Source organism: Pseudopipra pipra, chromosome 5 (genome assembly GCF_036250125.1).
Source record: "Pseudopipra pipra isolate bDixPip1 chromosome 5, bDixPip1.hap1, whole genome shotgun sequence".
NCBI lineage: Eukaryota > Metazoa > Chordata > Aves > Passeriformes > Pipridae > Pseudopipra > Pseudopipra pipra.
Genome location: NC_087553.1, coordinates 37,342,815 through 37,360,853, shown reverse-complemented (window position 1 = coordinate 37,360,853; position 18,039 = coordinate 37,342,815). Strand labels below are relative to the sequence as shown.

The 18,039-nt window shown below is 37.1% G+C and overlaps 1 protein-coding gene across 1 annotated transcript in view; it reads left to right on the top strand.

Annotated features, from left to right (window-relative positions):
* Window positions 1–18,039, top strand: part of ZDHHC17 (zinc finger DHHC-type palmitoyltransferase 17) — a 68,571-nt gene that overhangs the window by 25,655 nt on the left and 24,877 nt on the right. The window contains exons 4-8 of the mRNA XM_064655611.1: window positions 3,549–3,626; window positions 5,020–5,164; window positions 11,211–11,275; window positions 12,528–12,690; window positions 17,208–17,333. Coding sequence (XP_064511681.1) covers window positions 3,549–3,626; window positions 5,020–5,164; window positions 11,211–11,275; window positions 12,528–12,690; window positions 17,208–17,333 — 577 coding nt within the window. The remainder of the gene's footprint in view (window positions 1–3,548; window positions 3,627–5,019; window positions 5,165–11,210; window positions 11,276–12,527; window positions 12,691–17,207; window positions 17,334–18,039) is intronic.

Sequence of the window (18,039 nt, the reverse complement as noted above, 5' to 3'; positions counted from 1 at the left end):
GACAGACAGCATGGCATTTTCTTCCTGCTGTTTACTAGAGTGCATGTGACTCTCCATGTGTTTAACTGTATCTAAAATTCCTTTCACCTGATGCAGTTCTTACAAACAAGTTCCTCTGTCTTTAGGGGATCTTGTTTATTTTGGTTTATGTAATTCACTATATTGTGCTCTCTCTCACTGTTTCTTTGCAAGACACTAGTTCTTTTTTTTTCCTTAGAATAAAATTACTCTGTTGTGGTTTTGGTTTTTTTTTGTTTAAGCCTGTCATATCTTTCCCCAAGTCTTCACTATTTCCCCATTATATGCAGTGGATAATTTCATTTAAAATGTTGGCTATTAAGCTTGGTACTACAGAGATAGAATATAAGTCGTCTGCTCTCATGATACAAGATCTCAGTGTCTTGCTTAGTGGGTATTGACTATGTAAGACCTTCCCAATTAAGTAGCTTAGCAGCTTGTCTGTTGAGAGTGCAGGCTTGGAATTAGACTTCTCTTATTTTTAGTGTTTCTTCATCCCATCTATTGTGAGACATGAGATTCAGCATAGATAACAGAGAAACACATTGATAAGGAAAACTACTGAGCCTTTTCATATTTCTGTAGGATCAGGGTTAAGTGTCAACAGCACAATTCTGTTTTCATCATGACACTGATCTATTAGTATCTCTTCAACTCAGATTTGTAAGAAAGTGAAAAATGGCCTTATATCTCTACAGTTACCTATTGCCTGCATTTCTCCTTCCCCATGTTGAACTTTCTCCAGACAAGGATTTCTCTTCTACTTTTCCTGCTTCTAGCAACAGTGACTGCATGCACTTTGATTCCACAAGCACTGAATGCAAGCTGGGGTAGTTTTCAAATGCCTGGCAAAGACTTAGTGATCTTAATGCGGAGATCAGTGGAAGTATTTTCTTCTTAAGGCAACCTCTTATCAAATCTGCTTGCTTTGAATGTAAGTAGCTTGCTTAAATAGGACTTGCATACCTGGTGTCTTCTGGTGGAAGCTTAGATGAATCACCGAGAGTAGAATTGCCCAGTTCTTTCTTTGTTCAGGGGCATTCTCACTGAGCACAAAATTCCTTCTGCAAGATCTGCTTAGACGAGGAGATTAAGTTCTCAGTCTGATTTTGCAGCAAATCTCACCCTTTATGTGTACTGAAACAGAAATGCAGTGATAAATCTCAACTTAGTCTAAAAACATGCTTAAAGAAACATAAAATGTTATTTCAATGCACCATCTGGCAGGAGATTGTCGCCTTGTCTTTTTCCAGTTGTCAAACTGCAAGTTCTTCCATCTAAATAAAACCTACTAACCAGTGTGGTTCTGCTGCTCAGCAGAATCTGAACATATTCTGCGTTTCTGCAAGGACCAGTGTTTGAATGAAGGCAATCTGTTTAGTGTTCACCTCCCTATGAGCGGCTGTCACATCAGAGAAATGAATCCAAGCTTTGACTGTGAATTTCTCTGTACTGTCTTTTTATCTGGACAAGGTTTCCTTTGGAACTCCTTTCCAAGGGGGACTAAATAGTTTCTCAGTGTCTTTTTCAAATTCATTTGTTGGTAGCTGATACTTCATTCTAACAAAACTACATTATCTCTTTAGCTTACGTGTACTCTGCGTTTTCACCTATATGGGACCAAGACTTTGACAAAATATTTGGTTGTTCTCATGGAGAAATCTAAAAGCTTAACTTTAGCAGAGAGATGTTGAAGTTTTGTTCTTTTAGTATTGGATGCCAGAGGAGTGGACTGTCCTGCATTTATCAGAGCAGATCTTGTTTGTCATACAAACAGGTTTTTACCTTGGCAAATCTGATGAAGTACTTGATTGTGTCTGATGTCTCTAAAGCAACTGTATAAAAGAACTTTTACTTTAGATGTTTTTAGTGTGGACATGTATAGTTAATGCATTCTTCTGCTCCTAAAGGTTCCTATAAGGGCTATTTTTGAAATTTCACTCTCTGAATCAATAAGCATTAAAGAAAATTAAGAATAATGTTTTTCAAGTTGTTCTGTTTGTTGACCTTTTTCTTGCCATATCTTGAAACACTTAGAGGAATTTGACATGCCAGAAACTCAGCACCTGAGGATTTGAAGGACAACTTGTTGAGGGCAGGAGTGCAGTGTTTTTCAATACCTCCCAGAATAATCTTGTCCATAACTTTACCAGGCACTGAAGTGAGTCTGACAGGCCTGTAGTTTCCGAGGTCCTGCTCCTTGCTCTACTTGAAAATTGGGACAACGTTCTCCAGCTTCCTGTCAGCTGGGACCTCTCCAGATTCCCAATACTGCTCAAAAATCATCGAGAGAGGTTTTGCGATGACATCAGAAAACTCTTTGAGGATTCTGGGACGAATCCCATCAGGCCCCAGAGATTTGTAGGGATCCAGCTGGAGCAGCAGATTCCACACAATTTCAGGGTCAGCTGTGAGTTGGTCATTCTTGCAGTCTTGGTCCTCCAACTCAGGATGCTGAGACTCCCTTGGTCTGTCCTCTGTGTTGAAGGCAGAGGCAAATAAAGCATTAAACACCTCTGCCTTGTCTCTGTCCCTGTTTGTGAGGTGACCATCCTCATCCTGTAATGGACCAATAGTATTTCTATACTGCCTGTTGCCATTACTGTATTTGAAAAAACTCTTTTTATTGTTCCCCAAATTTCTGTCCAGCTTCAGCAGTTGAGCTTTGGCCTCACAAATTTTCTCCCTGCAGCAGCAAGCAACATCTCTGAATTCTTCCCATATTACTTGATCTTGCTTCCACTGGGCATACACCTTTCTTTTTTGCCTTATTTCCAAGAGAAGATCCCTGCTCAGCCAAGCTGGCCTTCTGCCTCACCTGCTTGACTTCTGACATTTGGGAATTGCCTGCTCCTGTGCCCTTGCACCTTCAAACATCAAGAGGTGATGTTTGAAAAGTGACCAGCACTGATATTCTTGAGGGAAAAGTAATTTCTAGCCCATCATTTTGAAATATTTTTAAAATACTTGGATGGGTTTTGTCCTTTGATTAATAACAGTTGAGAAGTATGTACAAATCTTATACCTTTGGCAAATGTGTAACTTAAGTGTGATCTCTGGGACCAATGATTTCAGCAGGGCCATTCCAGGGATGACACAAGATGCATGTCTAATGGTATATACTTTTGCCATTTAGCCAAAATGCTCTAAAAATTATCGTCTTCTAGCAGCATATTCTTTACCAGTAATTCAGAGTTCTATTTAATGCAACAGACCCTAAATATTTAAGAAGAAATAGTTTATTAAATACTTTTGTGGTAACACAGTTTGTACTACTTTATATAGCAATTATTCTGTTTTACATTAGAATCAAACTAGGAAATAGCATCATGTTTAAAATGCAGTAGGAGGCATCCCTGCTCTCCCAACCCATATAAGAAAGGCAAAAGGAAGGTTATATGAAGACAAGAAAAAGTTCTGGTCTTCTGGTCTCTTAACTGCCTGTTTTGCATAACATCAAACATGCTTACTGTGTGTCCTTTCAATTTAACCAAGACAAGCAATAATGTTTATTATTTGTATTATTCCAGATACTATATATCAAAGGGTGCTATCGTTGATCAGCTTGGAGGAGATTTAAATTCTACCCCACTTCACTGGGCAACAAGGTGGGAAAAAGTCTTCTGAAATTTTCTTCTCTGTTTCTTTGCTTAACACGTAATCTGCTACTGATAGTTTTATGAAATTGCTATATTTTTGGAAATACTTTGTACTAGAATTAATTCAGTCTGATAACTGAGCTCACTGTGAATGTGGTATGTTTGAGCTAAGGGAGCTTTCAGCATAATGTTCAGTTTTTGTCTTATCTCTTTCTGATGTAAAGGAAGATGATTGCTATGATAGGAAAACAAGTAAAATCAGAGTCTGTAGGCACCTTGGCTTACTCTTACTTTGGAGATCTTATTTTTGTCCAGTCTTCTGAAGTTCAGCAGCACTTCTGCAGATGGGTCTTTGGATGATTTTTTTGTGACATTGTCCTTGCAGTGTTCTATTTTTTTTAAGATGTACTTAAAATCTGATTTATTACATATGAGATGGTCAGAGATGATGAATGGCTAGAAGAATTGAAGACAGCCTTTGAGCAGTCCTGCTCCTTCAGACAACCACCTAGAAATAGGCAGGAAAGAAACACTATCCATATTAATATTTTTACCTGTAGATGGCAAAAGGAGACTTAGAAAATTAGCTTTTGGAAGATTCATTATATCAAAAGAATGTGCTTACTAAAGATGAGGAATGCTTCTTAGCTTCCATTAAAGATTTTAGCATCTATATTTCTTTTTGTTACAGATCACACTCTGTGATTCTGTGTTGACAGCACAAAAGTTTGATTAAATTTCCTGGTGTTCATTTATACCTGGAATTTGTTGCTCTGTGAAGCATTGTCTGAAGCTGCTTCTGACAAATAGAAGAGATCTTTTTGCTCATCTCAGGAACTGTGTACTGACAGTTAGGCATCGTGTCTAAAGGAAGGATATTCCCATGCTCATTATGGCAAAAAGATGCTTAAGCTTTTAACGTAGTGTGGAAGAAATGTAGACCTTCAGTTTTCCTGTTTTTTTCCTACTTTTTGTTTCACTACAGTTTTTAATAGTAGAAAGATAAACCACAAGCCCCACAAAAAAGTGAGTAGCTAGCCAATTTGACATCTCTTAAAATAGCACGTTTCAAAGGTGGGTTGGAAGAAGTTACAGTAGACTAGATCTAAACTATAAGTTGGGTTTTTTGTTAATTGTCTTTTTTGCTATACAGTACACTTAAGCAAATGGCATGTGATGAATGCATTGTCTGCATAGAATTTGCTCATATAAATGAATTTGCTTGCTCTGTTGGAGAATCAGATCATTGCAGTTGTTGTTTTGAAAGTGTGAGTTAAAGTGCAGGAGCTCTGGTAGTGTAATTACTGCTAAACATACTTGTTGTATTCCAGTATTCAAATTTCAATAGTTTTTCTGTATATAGTTATTCAGTTGTTTGTTTTTTGTGTTTTGTTACGTTTAGACAGGGTCACTTATCCATGGTTGTACAGCTGATGAAATATGGGGCAGATCCGTCGCTAATTGATGGAGAAGGATGTAGCTGTATTCATTTGGCTGCCCAGTTTGGACATACTTCGATTGTTGCTTACCTGATAGCAAAGGGACAGGTAAATTTTAAGTAATATCATATTTAAATAGATTCTGCTCAGATTTAGAGTAGGAAAACAATTGAAACATTCAGGAAATGCAAAATATTTACCTGAATAAATATAAAACTAATTCCATGTCCTTTATTGTAGACTACAGTGTTGATGTGCCACCTACTAAATTAATTTCCTATAACAGTGGTCTGAGTACTTTGGCTTTAATTCACACTTGTCAAGTGTAGTATATGGAAATTCTAGCAGTTATTCTTTTACCATTCTTTATTTCTAATTAATTAAATCTTTAGTTGTAACTCTGATAATGATAGGAAGTATTGTAGAATTCTTCTCAGAATCATCAGTTATACATGGATAAAGAATCTAGTGACACATCAGTCAACAACTTTTAATTTATTGCTGTTTTCCTAATTACTTGCATGTGTAAATAGAAATGAAATCAAACAACTCCAAACCTTCTTACTACCCTCATATTACTGCTAGAGCTGTAAAGTGTGTATATAATGTGTATTCATTACTGTTCCTGTTGTGTCCCATCTGTCATTCTGTCTGCTCAAAAACTTGTTCATGTTTTTGCTACTCATCCTGCACTGTAATTTGTTGATTTACTCACCTGCAGGTATGTGCCTGAAGCACAAACTTGATTTACTGTGTAAACCATACAGAAAAGTCAAAGCCCTCCTCTTATGACTGTCCTACTAATGCTGTTCACACTTCTGTATTCTGCATATTTTCTCAAATACCAAGTGAGATACGATCCAGTGAGTCACATAGAATATGAAATCAGTGGGTTTGGTCTGTGTAAAACAAATACTAAATTTGCTGTGGAAAATTATGCCTGTACCTGTGAAAACTCCCAAGCTGTTGCTCCATGCAGTATTCAGTTGGTATCTGATAACTGTTTGGTAAAACGGTATTTAGTGTATGATAGAGAGTAAGCTAGGCAAAACAAGAGTCTGATCCTATTTTGTATAATTGATATTTTGTGAGAAATAATGGAGAGGAACATGTTTTCCAGAGGAACAAGTTTTGTATTTTCTTCACAAATTACATATAATTGTATGTGGGTTTTATGTTACTAGAAACATCTTGCTGATATTATACAAGTGCGAACTTGTTTAAAGCATAGCGTTGGTGAAGTATTAATGGCCTTTAAAGTGTTCTACTCTGATTATGAAATCTCCCTGTAAATGTTGTTTGTCCTCATGTTTATATACAGATTTGCCCAACTTATTCGAGCTTATAATACTTCAGTGCAAAAGAAGCTGTGTGTCTTTACATGAGTACATACATAGAGATACAAAAATTGCCTTAAAATGTAAAACCTGTTATCGTGGAAACAGCTCTCGCTATCAATAGCTTTTAAAAGGCTGATTCTTATTAAATCCCTCAAATGTTATCAAGTATGATTTTTGTATCCTTTCTGTGATGTAAGTTTGAATTTAACAGTAATTTTTCATAGCACTTCAGAAAGTTCAACTTTAAAATTATGTATTGATTTGTATGTTTAAAATATAGTAATATTAATAGCATTGTAATAATCCCTAAACTCCTAGTTCTCTAGCTGTACTACATACAACTACAGAAATGACATGGTTTCTCTAGAAGCTATGGGAAATACACGATTCTATTTTTTAATCCTCCTTTAATTACTACATATGAGGCCATTAATCTCTGGTTTTTTCCCCATCTTCTTTGTAATGCCATGATTTGGATCTGGAAACTTGAGCTACTACTACTTTTTTGCCTTTTGTCTTTATAGAGACCAAGTTCTCTTACATGCAAAGAGTAGGCTTGCCCTTGTTCTGAAGCTAATTGTAGTACCAGTGTGGTAAATGACAGCTAAATAAATGTCCAAATAAAAGTCACTGTAGGCTGTTGTGCTTTGTTAGTTCGGTCCTGATGCCTTTGTGGATGAGTATGGTCTGAGAAGAGCCAACTTTCATAACTTTGTAGAGGACTGACAGGTGGATTAAGAAATCCTAATTGCTTCTTGTCCCTTTTTGAGGCAGAGCTGGAACAGAGCTTCTGTCTTGCTGCTTCACTCTTCTGTGCTGCAGCAGCCAATGGTAAAATTTCCAATCTGAGACTTGAGTCCAGTCCTCTAGTTTCTGGAGTGTAGTGTAGGGGAAGAACTCTTGGTCAGATGCCCTCTGGCTTAAGTTGGAAGTGAACCTGCTTTCATGCCAACAAGTATTACTCGGCTTAAGAGGCAGCTGTGGCTGATAGCTGTTGCTTTTTATTTAGTCATGTCTCTTACTGAATTTTGAGAGACTGATACCTGGCTGTATCGTAATTTGCTCACGTTGTTTGTGTCAGTGGGTTGCCTGGGTCAAAATTAAGCCAGGGGCAAGTACATGATATAAATATAATCAGACATAAAGTTACAGAATCTGTAGCACAGTTCAAGTTTAGGTAAGATCATTATTTTTAAAAAATACAGGAAAGAAAAACTGAAAAGAACTTGAAGGCACTTAAAGTAGTTCAGTGTACAGTTTGACTGCTTGACACTGTGCTTGCACTACTTAAAATGCCAAAGGCACATCAGGACCTAGCATACACGAACATTCACCTGGAGTAAGTTAAGATATGGATGTGGTATGTCAAATTGTTGAATAATATATTCTCATCCTATGGCATGTGTGAGGTAACTTACCTCAGTCACAGATATTGAGTGACTATAAAGTTGCTAGTCAGGTAAAATCATTTTGTAAGAAATATTCTAGTTCTAAAATTATAGTTTAACTATTTCATACTTACAGTTCAGCTATCACTTTTGTAGTTTAAGTGGCACTTATTCATCAAGTACGTAATTTTTTATTCTCAGAGTTGCAATTTTCTGGTACCAGCAGTTTTGGTTATTTCGGTGCTGCAGCCCACAAGCAGTGCTCCTAAGCACTGTTACCTCTGTTGACACCGAGTCTCCTCTCCACCGCGTGCAGGCCATTAAACCAGGTGTTTTATTTAGACCCAACTCACAGCACACTACTTTACAAATTTATAAGTCCAACTGTGTTCTTCCTCATGATTGTCAAGACTCTGAGTTTGATGGACTGGAGTGTATAGAACAGAGCTTTTGTTTGAAAGATTGAGGTTGCTTTAGTTCTCTGTGTTACCTTGCTTGTTGGTCTGCACTTGGTTCATTCCATGGGAATCCTACAAAATCTCTGCTTTTGTTGAATAACTAGCACACGTCTTTCCTAAATTAAGAAATATTGCCAGACTTACTATATCTCCCTTTCTAATAAATCTTCTTTACTATATGCTTTTAAACCCATTTTCCTTTCCCTGGGCATTCCATGGGAAAGAGATCTTTTCCTCATGGAGAACAGGATTCTGAATAAGGATACGATGAGTCTTTTCTATGAAGGTCTGTGGTTTGTGAAATAAGCAGTAATGGTTCTAAAGAGGATGAAATTCCTGGTTCCTTTCTGTGCAGCTGAATGTACTTTTGAGTGGAATCTCTTCATGCTTTCTGTGCTTTTGAAGAGGCTGTATTGTATCACAGTACTGGTTTGACCATTGCTTGTTAAATGTCCTCGTAAGCCTAATGCTGCTCTGATCTCTAGCTGCTATTCAGAATCCTACCTTGTCAAACATATATTGCTTTCAGAAAGTAGTATTAAGCAGCAGAATAGTTCCTTCTCATGAAGAAAGCTTTCTCCCTGGTATTTTTGCCTCTCCAAAAGCTTTTTGTGGGATCTTTTATTGGTGTCCTAGGATTAAGAGTTGTTGTACTTTAGAAACAACTGAAAATTTTGCCAGTTGCAGTCCACAGAGTTCACACTTGAACCACATACAGAGGGCAGCAGTATGTGCAATTTTTGATCGTTGTGTCACTTATTGTTGCAATCTTTGTTTCTTGCAGTGCTTGTACCATGTCCTAACAGCACAGGTACACCCCTCCATGAGCACTGATCTGTCATTAAGAGCTAAAGAAAAAATTCATTCTAAAGTGCACCTGTTGGGTGCACACTAAAATAGAAGAACCATCCCTTAATATGTACCAGTTCCTGAAGGTTTACTTTTTTGCCTCAGCTTTTTCTTTGGCAAAAAGCAGGAACAGAGCTTCCTTTTTAAAATGTCTCATTTGTTGCCTGGTTATGGTACTGGAAATATCAAGGAATATATGATGAGAGGTTTGTTGGAGCACGTGTCTGCTATGCACAGCTACATCATCTTTCTTACATCTCTACAACAGTACTCAAGTCAATTTTAGTTGCTTTGCCTCTTGTTAAAGTTCCTTTGAGAAGGGATCTGCCTCAGCCAACATAGCAGCCTAATGTAAGTAATAGCTGTAGCCTGCTTTGTTAAATTATGTGTAGGGAATAGTCTGGAGCTCATGGATTTTGTTTTTTTTATTTAGTTGAGTGTCACTTAGTTTTGATTTGTCAAGGGGAATCATTGAAGGCATTGTTTTACTTACATCCAGGCAGGTCCCTACTGTCACAAAGAAGCGCTTTTCTGTATGAAATCTAAAGATGAAAGAGGGATTGTTCCTGTCACAGTAATTGGTACAGTCTTCCAAGTATGTTGTTTACACAATGTGACCTGTGAATCAAAGTAGTGCTTCTCAAGAATGAATGAACTTGAGGTTGGGCTGTGGTTCTAATTTCCTTCATTACCTCAACCACAGGAGGTTAAAGAGAGTTCCAGCAGTTGTGCAGTCTTAGTAGGCTCGAAAGGATCTAATCTGTACAAATACTGTGAACAAACAGAATTGGATTCTGGTCTCAAACCATGTAACTCTTTTCTGAACAAACAGTGCAATCAAGTAACAGTTCTCTTTCGTCTCCATCAATTGTGGATTTTAAATTTCCTTTTTTTTTTTTTTTTTTTAAATTAGGCAACAGAGTAAAAACTCAGAAATATAAAGTTATCTGCAGGCTAGAGATGTTTTAAAAGCAATTATTTGGAAGAACTAAGTTGGATTTTCTGGAAAACAACTGCCTGGGTGAGGCTAACGGCAGCATGAACAGGGATCCCAGAGTGCTGGGCATTTGGCAGACTACTGGAGCAAGGAAGAAGGTTCTGGGGGTGATACAAGGCAACATAATTAATTTTCTGGGTTTCTGTCAGGAGTCCCTAGCAAAAGACTTTATTGAAACACTTTCAATCTAATTTTTCCTAGTAAGGACTGAGGGGAGTGGCATAGGAAATATTGACATCTCTATTGCCTCTAAGGAAAACTCTTCAGGTGATGCATTAAGTTAGCTTAGGGTGATTTTGTTAGTGCTGGTCTGTGAATCTTGCCCAAATGTGCTTGAGAGTCTAATCTGTCTCAGAGTATTTAGGAATTGCCAACTTCCATGTTAGTGAGGCAGGGGAGGAAAGAGATAAAAATGCTGTAAATATTAAATCCTTTCTGAGGGATTTAAAAGAATTGTCTGGGTGGTGCTGTTTGGTTGTTCTGTGGCTATCTTCTGTTAAATGTAGTAATGGTTTTATTTATTTATTTTCACTCATCAATTTAGTCACCACCTGATTGTAGATCAGTTTTATTTCTGAGTAGGTTATTTTTATTAATGGCTTTTGTTTAAACTCCGGCATCCATTAACTTGATGTCCAGATATATAAATACCATTGGAACTGAGGAAACTAAGGAAAATTGCTTTGCAATTTGAAAAATAGAGGCAGCTATCATTTAGTAGGATGTAGGATAGTGGTATTTATATTAATTTATCAAGTATTTTTTTTAAATATAGGTGCATTATTTTAGTTTTCTCCTGCTTTTGAATGCAATAATACACCATCTACATATATCTTTTATGTTGAAGATTAATAGTAATTTAGAAATGACCGGTCTTATACAGTATGACTGTTCCTTAGTTTCCAAAATAGATTGGAATGGTCATATTTTGGCAATGGTGGTGTTAATGTTTGTTTTTATTTTTTTAAGTACTATTTGATTATGTGCTAAAAGCTTGCCAGTTTTTCTGCAATTCAGATGGTTTGTCTTAAAATACTACTTCTCATTGCAAACCTTGTATCTACTGGATCTTGAGTATGCTTACTTTTCTCAGCAACATTTTTTTCTTTTCCTTTTTTTTAGGATGTAGATATGATGGATCAAAATGGAATGACACCTTTAATGTGGGCAGCTTACAGAACACATAGGTAATATGTGCAGTTTTGACTTTCTCTTATTGTTAACCGAGTGGCATATAGTAGTGACTGTTTCTGATTTTTATTTGGAAGGTTTTTTTCTGTTGTTGTTTAATTAGTCAGTGTTCTTTCCACAGTTGCCATTTTATCTTTCTTCATTTATGCTTATTGTGAGTTTATCCCAGTTGGCAGTTCAGCCCCACACAGCCACTTCCTCACTCCCTCCAAGTGGGATGGGGATGAGAATCATGAGGGTAAAAGTGAGAAAACTCATGAGTTGAAATGAAGACAGTTTAATAGATAAGCAAAATAAGGCATTCATTCACTACTTTCCATTGGTAGGCAGAAGTTTAGCCATTTCCAGGTTACCTGTAACGGTTACTTGCCAGGGCAGATACTCTAATTCTTAATGTCCCCTGCTTCCTCCTTCTTTCCCTCAGCTTTTATTGCTGAGCACATTATATGGTCTGAAATTTCCTTTTGGCAGTTGGGGTCGGCTGTCCCAGTGTTCCCTCCCAACTGCTTGTTCACCCCCAACCTGTAAGCACTGCTCAGGAATAGCTGAAACACTGGTGTGTTATCAACACTGTTTTGGTCACAAATCCAAAGCACAGTGCCATAGGAGCTACTTTGGAGGAGATTAACTGGATTTCAGTACAGATCCAGTACAACGACTTATTAAAGAGAGAAGACATTATGAAGAAGTACTCAGTAATACACATCTTCCTGTGGAGATGATTGGAAAAAGTTGGTGAAGAATAACACTTCTCCAAAGAGCAAATTCGTTTTAATTAAATTCCTGTTTGAAAGGACGTGTCTCCATTGATTGTTGGTAGACTAGCTTTTACCAATACCTACCATTACCAAGCTTATCATCCTGTTTTTCTTTTCATCTTATGGATTGTGAAGTGGAAATATAACATGGTTTGAACTTCGGTTGTCTAAGTATACGATCATTTGCCTTTTTTACAAATTTGTTAGTTGTGTTAGATTTTGGTAAACACAAAACCAGAATTGTATAGCAAATGTGTTTCGTGACATCCCAGAACAAGCTGTCTTACTGACCTCCTTTATAAGTCAAGAGAATTGTGATTACTCTTTGGAGGGAAGAGAATTTGGGCCATTCATAATCAGCAGCAATGTCACTTTGCTATTGTATAGTGTACGTGATCAATGATCTTTGAAGAAACTGAATGCATGAACAGTAAGCTGGTATGTATTTGAGTTCATCTTCTGTAGATCTAACAAGAATTTTCTTTTCTAGTGTGGATCCAACGCGATTACTACTTACATTTAATGTTTCTGTTAATCTTGGAGACAAATACCACAAAAACACAGCATTGCACTGGGCTGTGCTAGCAGGAAATACTACAGTTATTAGTCTTCTGTTAGAAGCTGGAGCTAATGTTGATGCTCAAAATATTAAGGTAAACACTTGGTCTGTTTTTATTGTAAGTGGTTTGAGGCAGAAGTAACAGAACCTATGATAAATCCCAAGAATAGGTTATTGTTGTGGGTATGATGGGATCATGAAGATGGAGCAAAAGCAATGCCACTAATATGTCATTTGGAAATCAGTTTTTCCTAAAAGTGACACATAACCACTAGATCTGCACTTTAAAATAATGTATCAATGATTATGTGTAAATATATGGGAGTGAGGTGTGCAATTAGACTCCATGTATGAAGACTTGTGCATTTGGATGCAAAATTGGAAACCTGACTGACTTTCTTCTAGTGAACTTCTGAGGTGACTGTTTTTTGGACTGAGATGTGAGACAACATCTCTGTTCTCTTCCAGAGAGCTGACGAATGCTCTAGTCTATAACCAAGTGTCAGTAAGGAAGTTGGAGGCCTGAAAATACCAGTAGGAGTAAAATAAGAAAACTGACTCTTTTTTTTTTTTTTTGCATCTGAACTCTAAGTTGCCTGATTACCAGAACTTCTTAACAATGAAGCTAGATTCTGCATTAACAGAGCCCATCTCTTGTGTATGTTAGACCAGCAAGACAGCTGTGAGAATTTCTGCTATAGACTTGGAGTCTATAAGGCTTCTCCAGCCTTGGAAGTTGTACCTTTTGAATGTGGTTTTATCCATTGCCTCTGGATATTCTATATATCAAATCAGATGCATTTTGCTACCTAAACTGTTTTCTTCTGTGGTGTTGGAGAAGAATTCACTTTTAGAAAAAAATTTCTCAATTTCTCTTCAAACATTCGTATTTTCCACTTAAAGAGTGTTACAGATGGAGTGGTTACACTTGAAAACAGAGCTATAAATCTACATTTATAAAATATTGAATACTTAAATAAATTTGTTTGACCTTTTGCCATTTTTCCTACTGATTAAAATGGCCAAGGCCTATTTTACTAGGCCACAAGTGGTAGAAATATGCAAAAAACTAACATACACACCAATTTTCTTTAAGGACATTGAACAGCCTTTTAAGGGTGCAGTCAAATTTTGTTAGTAGCTTCTAGGTCCTAAATGCACTTTAAAATATCAGAAATACTCATGATCATGAATGAAAACTCATTAGAAGGAATCACATGGCTTTTCACATGTTTGAAACAAATCAGCTAGCCTCTTGCATGCAGTGGTATGAATAAATAATAATTATTCCTGGTCTGTAAGGTCAGTTGTGTGGATGAATTATGCTTCTAGGCTTGCTTCTTGTGTTGAAAGGCTTTTTTTCCTATGCCACCTAATGGTAAAAAATTAAGATATTTTTGTGGGAAAAAAGTCAATGTGTCATACTGATTCTTCTGACAGACTGATTAGTGTGATTAGAGTTTTAAAATCATCACCTTACTTACATTTCTGGACTCTTATGAAATCTGTAACAGAAATTCCTTTGCTTGGCCAAGTGAAAAAGTATCTGCTAGCCTGAAGCAGTTCATGGTCTTACCTTCTTTATTGACAGACAGCAGCAGTCAGTAGAAGAATACATTTTTGAACCTGCTGGATCATGATCTTTCCAGTCATGCCAGAAGACATGTACCTGGTTTGTTTAACCACTGCCTATCTTCTGCAGTGGAATCTAGGTTTCTTGAGGATCAAAATCATGCAAGGAAAGGCAGTTTTGCCATCCAGCCAGTGGTTTTATAAGAGATGCTGATTTAAGTGGTAATAAATATATAGGAAACATAAAAATTTGGTTGATGTTTATAGGTATATAGAAACTCAGTTTTGTGACCCTCCTTTGACTGTTCAGCAAAAAAGTTTTCTTTGAGCCAAAACCCAGTTGTTAAAATGTCTGTGTTGTGTTCCCTCAGAAATAAAAGGAACTGTGAAAGGCTCCTTTCTGATGCAGTCACTTTCCGATTTCTGTAGCACTCTCTAGTGAAGTCCTTTCCTCAGATAGCCCACAGAATTGACCAAGAACAGTGGTAAGACAGCTAAGGTTAAGGAAATACATTGGCTGAAAGCCATTCATCTTTTTCAAATTATGAAGTGATTGAAATATTAGAAGTGAGCTCTGTTGTTATCAGTGCTAGGCAGTCTGTGTTAGAAAGGCACGTGCTGCTGGCTGCCTAGGCTTGCACAAGATTGGGACCAGTCATCTCAGTAAGGTGTTATTTACTTTGCATGAAGTTTGTGAAGTATTTGAACAATAGCATTTTAATTCTAGAGCGAAGCTTGATACAAGGAATGAGTTTGTCCTCTTTGTGTATTTACCCTCTTCGTATTATGCTGTACAAGCAAATAATACTTTCCTTTTAGTATTAAGATTTTTTTTTTTCCTTTTTGAGAACTAGATTAATGTTTGAGTTGGAAGCTGCTTTCCAGTAATCAAAGTAGAGTGGGATTTTTTTATTTGGTTGAATTTTTTGTTAAGGAAATTATCTTATACCAGCACACAGATTGAGCAGATGAGGACAGGATTTCCCAGGGATTTGTGTTCTCACAGGGGGCTTGGTAGAAGTTTGTAAATCTTATTTTAATATAAGCAGAAGCTCCTTTTTTTACTAGAGAGAGATAGAGATCTGGAAGAGTTCTTATGGTTTAAGGAAGATTTTTTTTTTTTTTAAATCTGTTAATGAATCATTTATTGAACTTTAGATGTAGTTTCTTGGTTATGCAGTGTATCTTAGGCTTGTCCATGGAAGTCTACATGTAAAGTTCACTATGGTAATGACTCTTAGATAGAAAGAATAATCTGAAATACTTCAAATATATACTATTGAAGCCTTATGGCTTGCTGGCAAACAAGTGTGTTACTAGATTAAGTTCCCCTACATATGATTTTTTTTTGTTTTGTTTTGGTTTGGTTTGGTTTTTTTCTGTCTAAGCAAGGCAGCCATCCACTGTAAATACAAGGAAAGTACTAGAGTATTAAAATGGCCAGTGTAGTCAAAGACTTCTTTAAAGCTCCCTCAATTTTTTTATCTAGGCAGTTCCTAGGTGTCTCATGGCCCTCTAGTGGAAGGGATGCTCAGCTGGACCCCAAGACAACTTCAGGATTTACTTGGGAGATCAACTCCCAGAGGGGATTGCTTGTCCACAGGTAATCTTTACAGTCTGGATATATAAGGTGATATCAAAACAACAGCATCTCTGGAGTTTCCCATATATTAGCTATTAAACTTGTGATGAAGCAGGCACCATAGTTTGATTTCAGGCATTTCTGTTGAGGATGGAGTTAACTTAATCTGTTTTTTAAACATCTGGCTAAATAACTTTGAAGCCACGTTAAGTCAAAAGGTTATTCTTTTTTAACTGATTTTGTTAGTTGAACTTCTCGCACAGAAGAAGCGCAAGGTCCTGTTAAGTAGCAAAAATCTTCACTTCATAATCTGTAGACTGTGCTATTTACTCTCCTAAAGATGTGGAGCAAGATTTCAAAGGCAAAAATGACAGTTAAGTATTCAATTCCTATTGTCTTAACTGTAGTTTTTAATCTTTGAAATCGCTTCTGTCTATAGTAATTATTGCCCTTTCTGGGTAATTTCAGTTTCTGGTACCTGTCTGTACTTTTTTTTTAGGAGGGGGCCGAGCGATGGAGGATTCAGCCATTTTTCAAGCCTCCATGAATGGTTTGTTTAGGAGGGGAGTTAACTCCAGTAGAAGAGAGGAAGAGTCAAATGCAAAACTGAAGCTGGAGGTACCTGCAATTGGTTGTCTCTTGCCTCCTCTATAATTTTAGGTTCAGTCAATAACTTTCATTTAGCTCTCTTGCTAAATGTTTAAAAAACAATAAAATCAAGTCAGTTTGGTAGGCACCTTTGGCCCCTGTATCTCTCTCTGTGTTTCTCTTTTGCTTCATCTGTCAGTCCTCTCTGAAAGTGTGGAAGAAGAAACATGGACCATTGCTGGCTTAGCACCCAAAGTCCATGAAGCCCAAGCTCAGCATAAAAGCTCAGAGTTTTGAAAATAGTTGGACATGAGCAATCAGTTTATTCTTTTCTGTTTTCTTCCTGGGACTTCAGTAACTGAGATGAACATAGGAACATGAAGCTTGTGTTCCATAATACAAGTGACGTCAATCTGCCAAAAAGGCAGAGAATTAATTGGGAAGTGAGGCTTTAGACTTGGGAGAGTTACCATGATCCAGTGGGTCACAAGTTCTTATTCTTTGCTTGATTTCTGCTGCCTGTCAATTGCTGAGGGGGAAGCACAGTCTTTCATTTACGGACTAGTAGACTGTGTGTAGAATAGTGAAACATAGATGTGTTATGCCAAAGGCAACAATTACTGCTATGTAAGGACATACATCTTTGTGAGGATCACACATTTAATATTCGACTTGTCCACGCATGTGTAGTTATGAGAAAGTGGAAAAAAAACAAAAGGAATGAATGATGTTTGGTGTCAAGTATGCCAGATTGTATCTTAAACTGATTTAAAATGTATTATTTTTACCAGCCAATCTTCTGTTTCAAAAGTGCTCTGAATGCATTTTCTTTTTAAATTGGATGTTTCCCACTTTTAAATCCTTGACAGGGAGAATCACCACTTGATCTCGCAAAACAGAGGAAGAACGTTTGGATGATCAATCACCTACAAGAAGCAAGGCAGGCAAAGGGATATGACAGTCCATCCTTTCTGAGAAAACTAAAAGCTGATAAGGTAAGTAGTAGTATAACACTTGCATAGATCAGTCTTACTGCTGCTTTTGGTTTGGAGACATGTGTTTGTTTAAGGGAAGCAGTTCAGGACTGTGTTTTCCCCACATTTCAGCTTTAAGAAATGTCTTTTTGTCATGACAAAAGTAATTACAAAAGAAGAAAAATGTGCTTTATTCAAGGCAGGTGGAAAAAAACCCCTAAGCCTCCACACACCTTTAGTTTTACGCTAACCAAATGCTAGGAAAGCACAAAGTGATTTGGTGTTTTTGGAGTTAGCCAGAACTTTCCACAGCTGACTGTCAAGTTGCTGAGGAAAGAAGCATTTTGGGTATCCTGAACTTTGATCTCCTCTCTAATTATGTATTATTTTGTCTTGAATGAAAGAAGCAGTCAGTCTTGGTAATATGATGTAATATATGAATCTCTAATGTGGAGGCCTTTTGCTTCTCAGGTTATTACTTAATACTGCAGATAGGAGGAGGCAGGAAATGAGGGTGTAAGGGGTAATACACTGCTTTAGCATGAAGAACTGCTCTCCTGCCTATTGTTTGGTGACTTCTACAGAGGTAACGTTTTCTTAGTATTCATCACAACACTCAGGTAGAGTGTTGTGCTGGATATTAAGTTTTACTAATACTGATTTGTTATAACTTCTTGATTTAAAGATATATTGCATCAAGGTGCTTGAAGTACTGGCTACGGCCTGT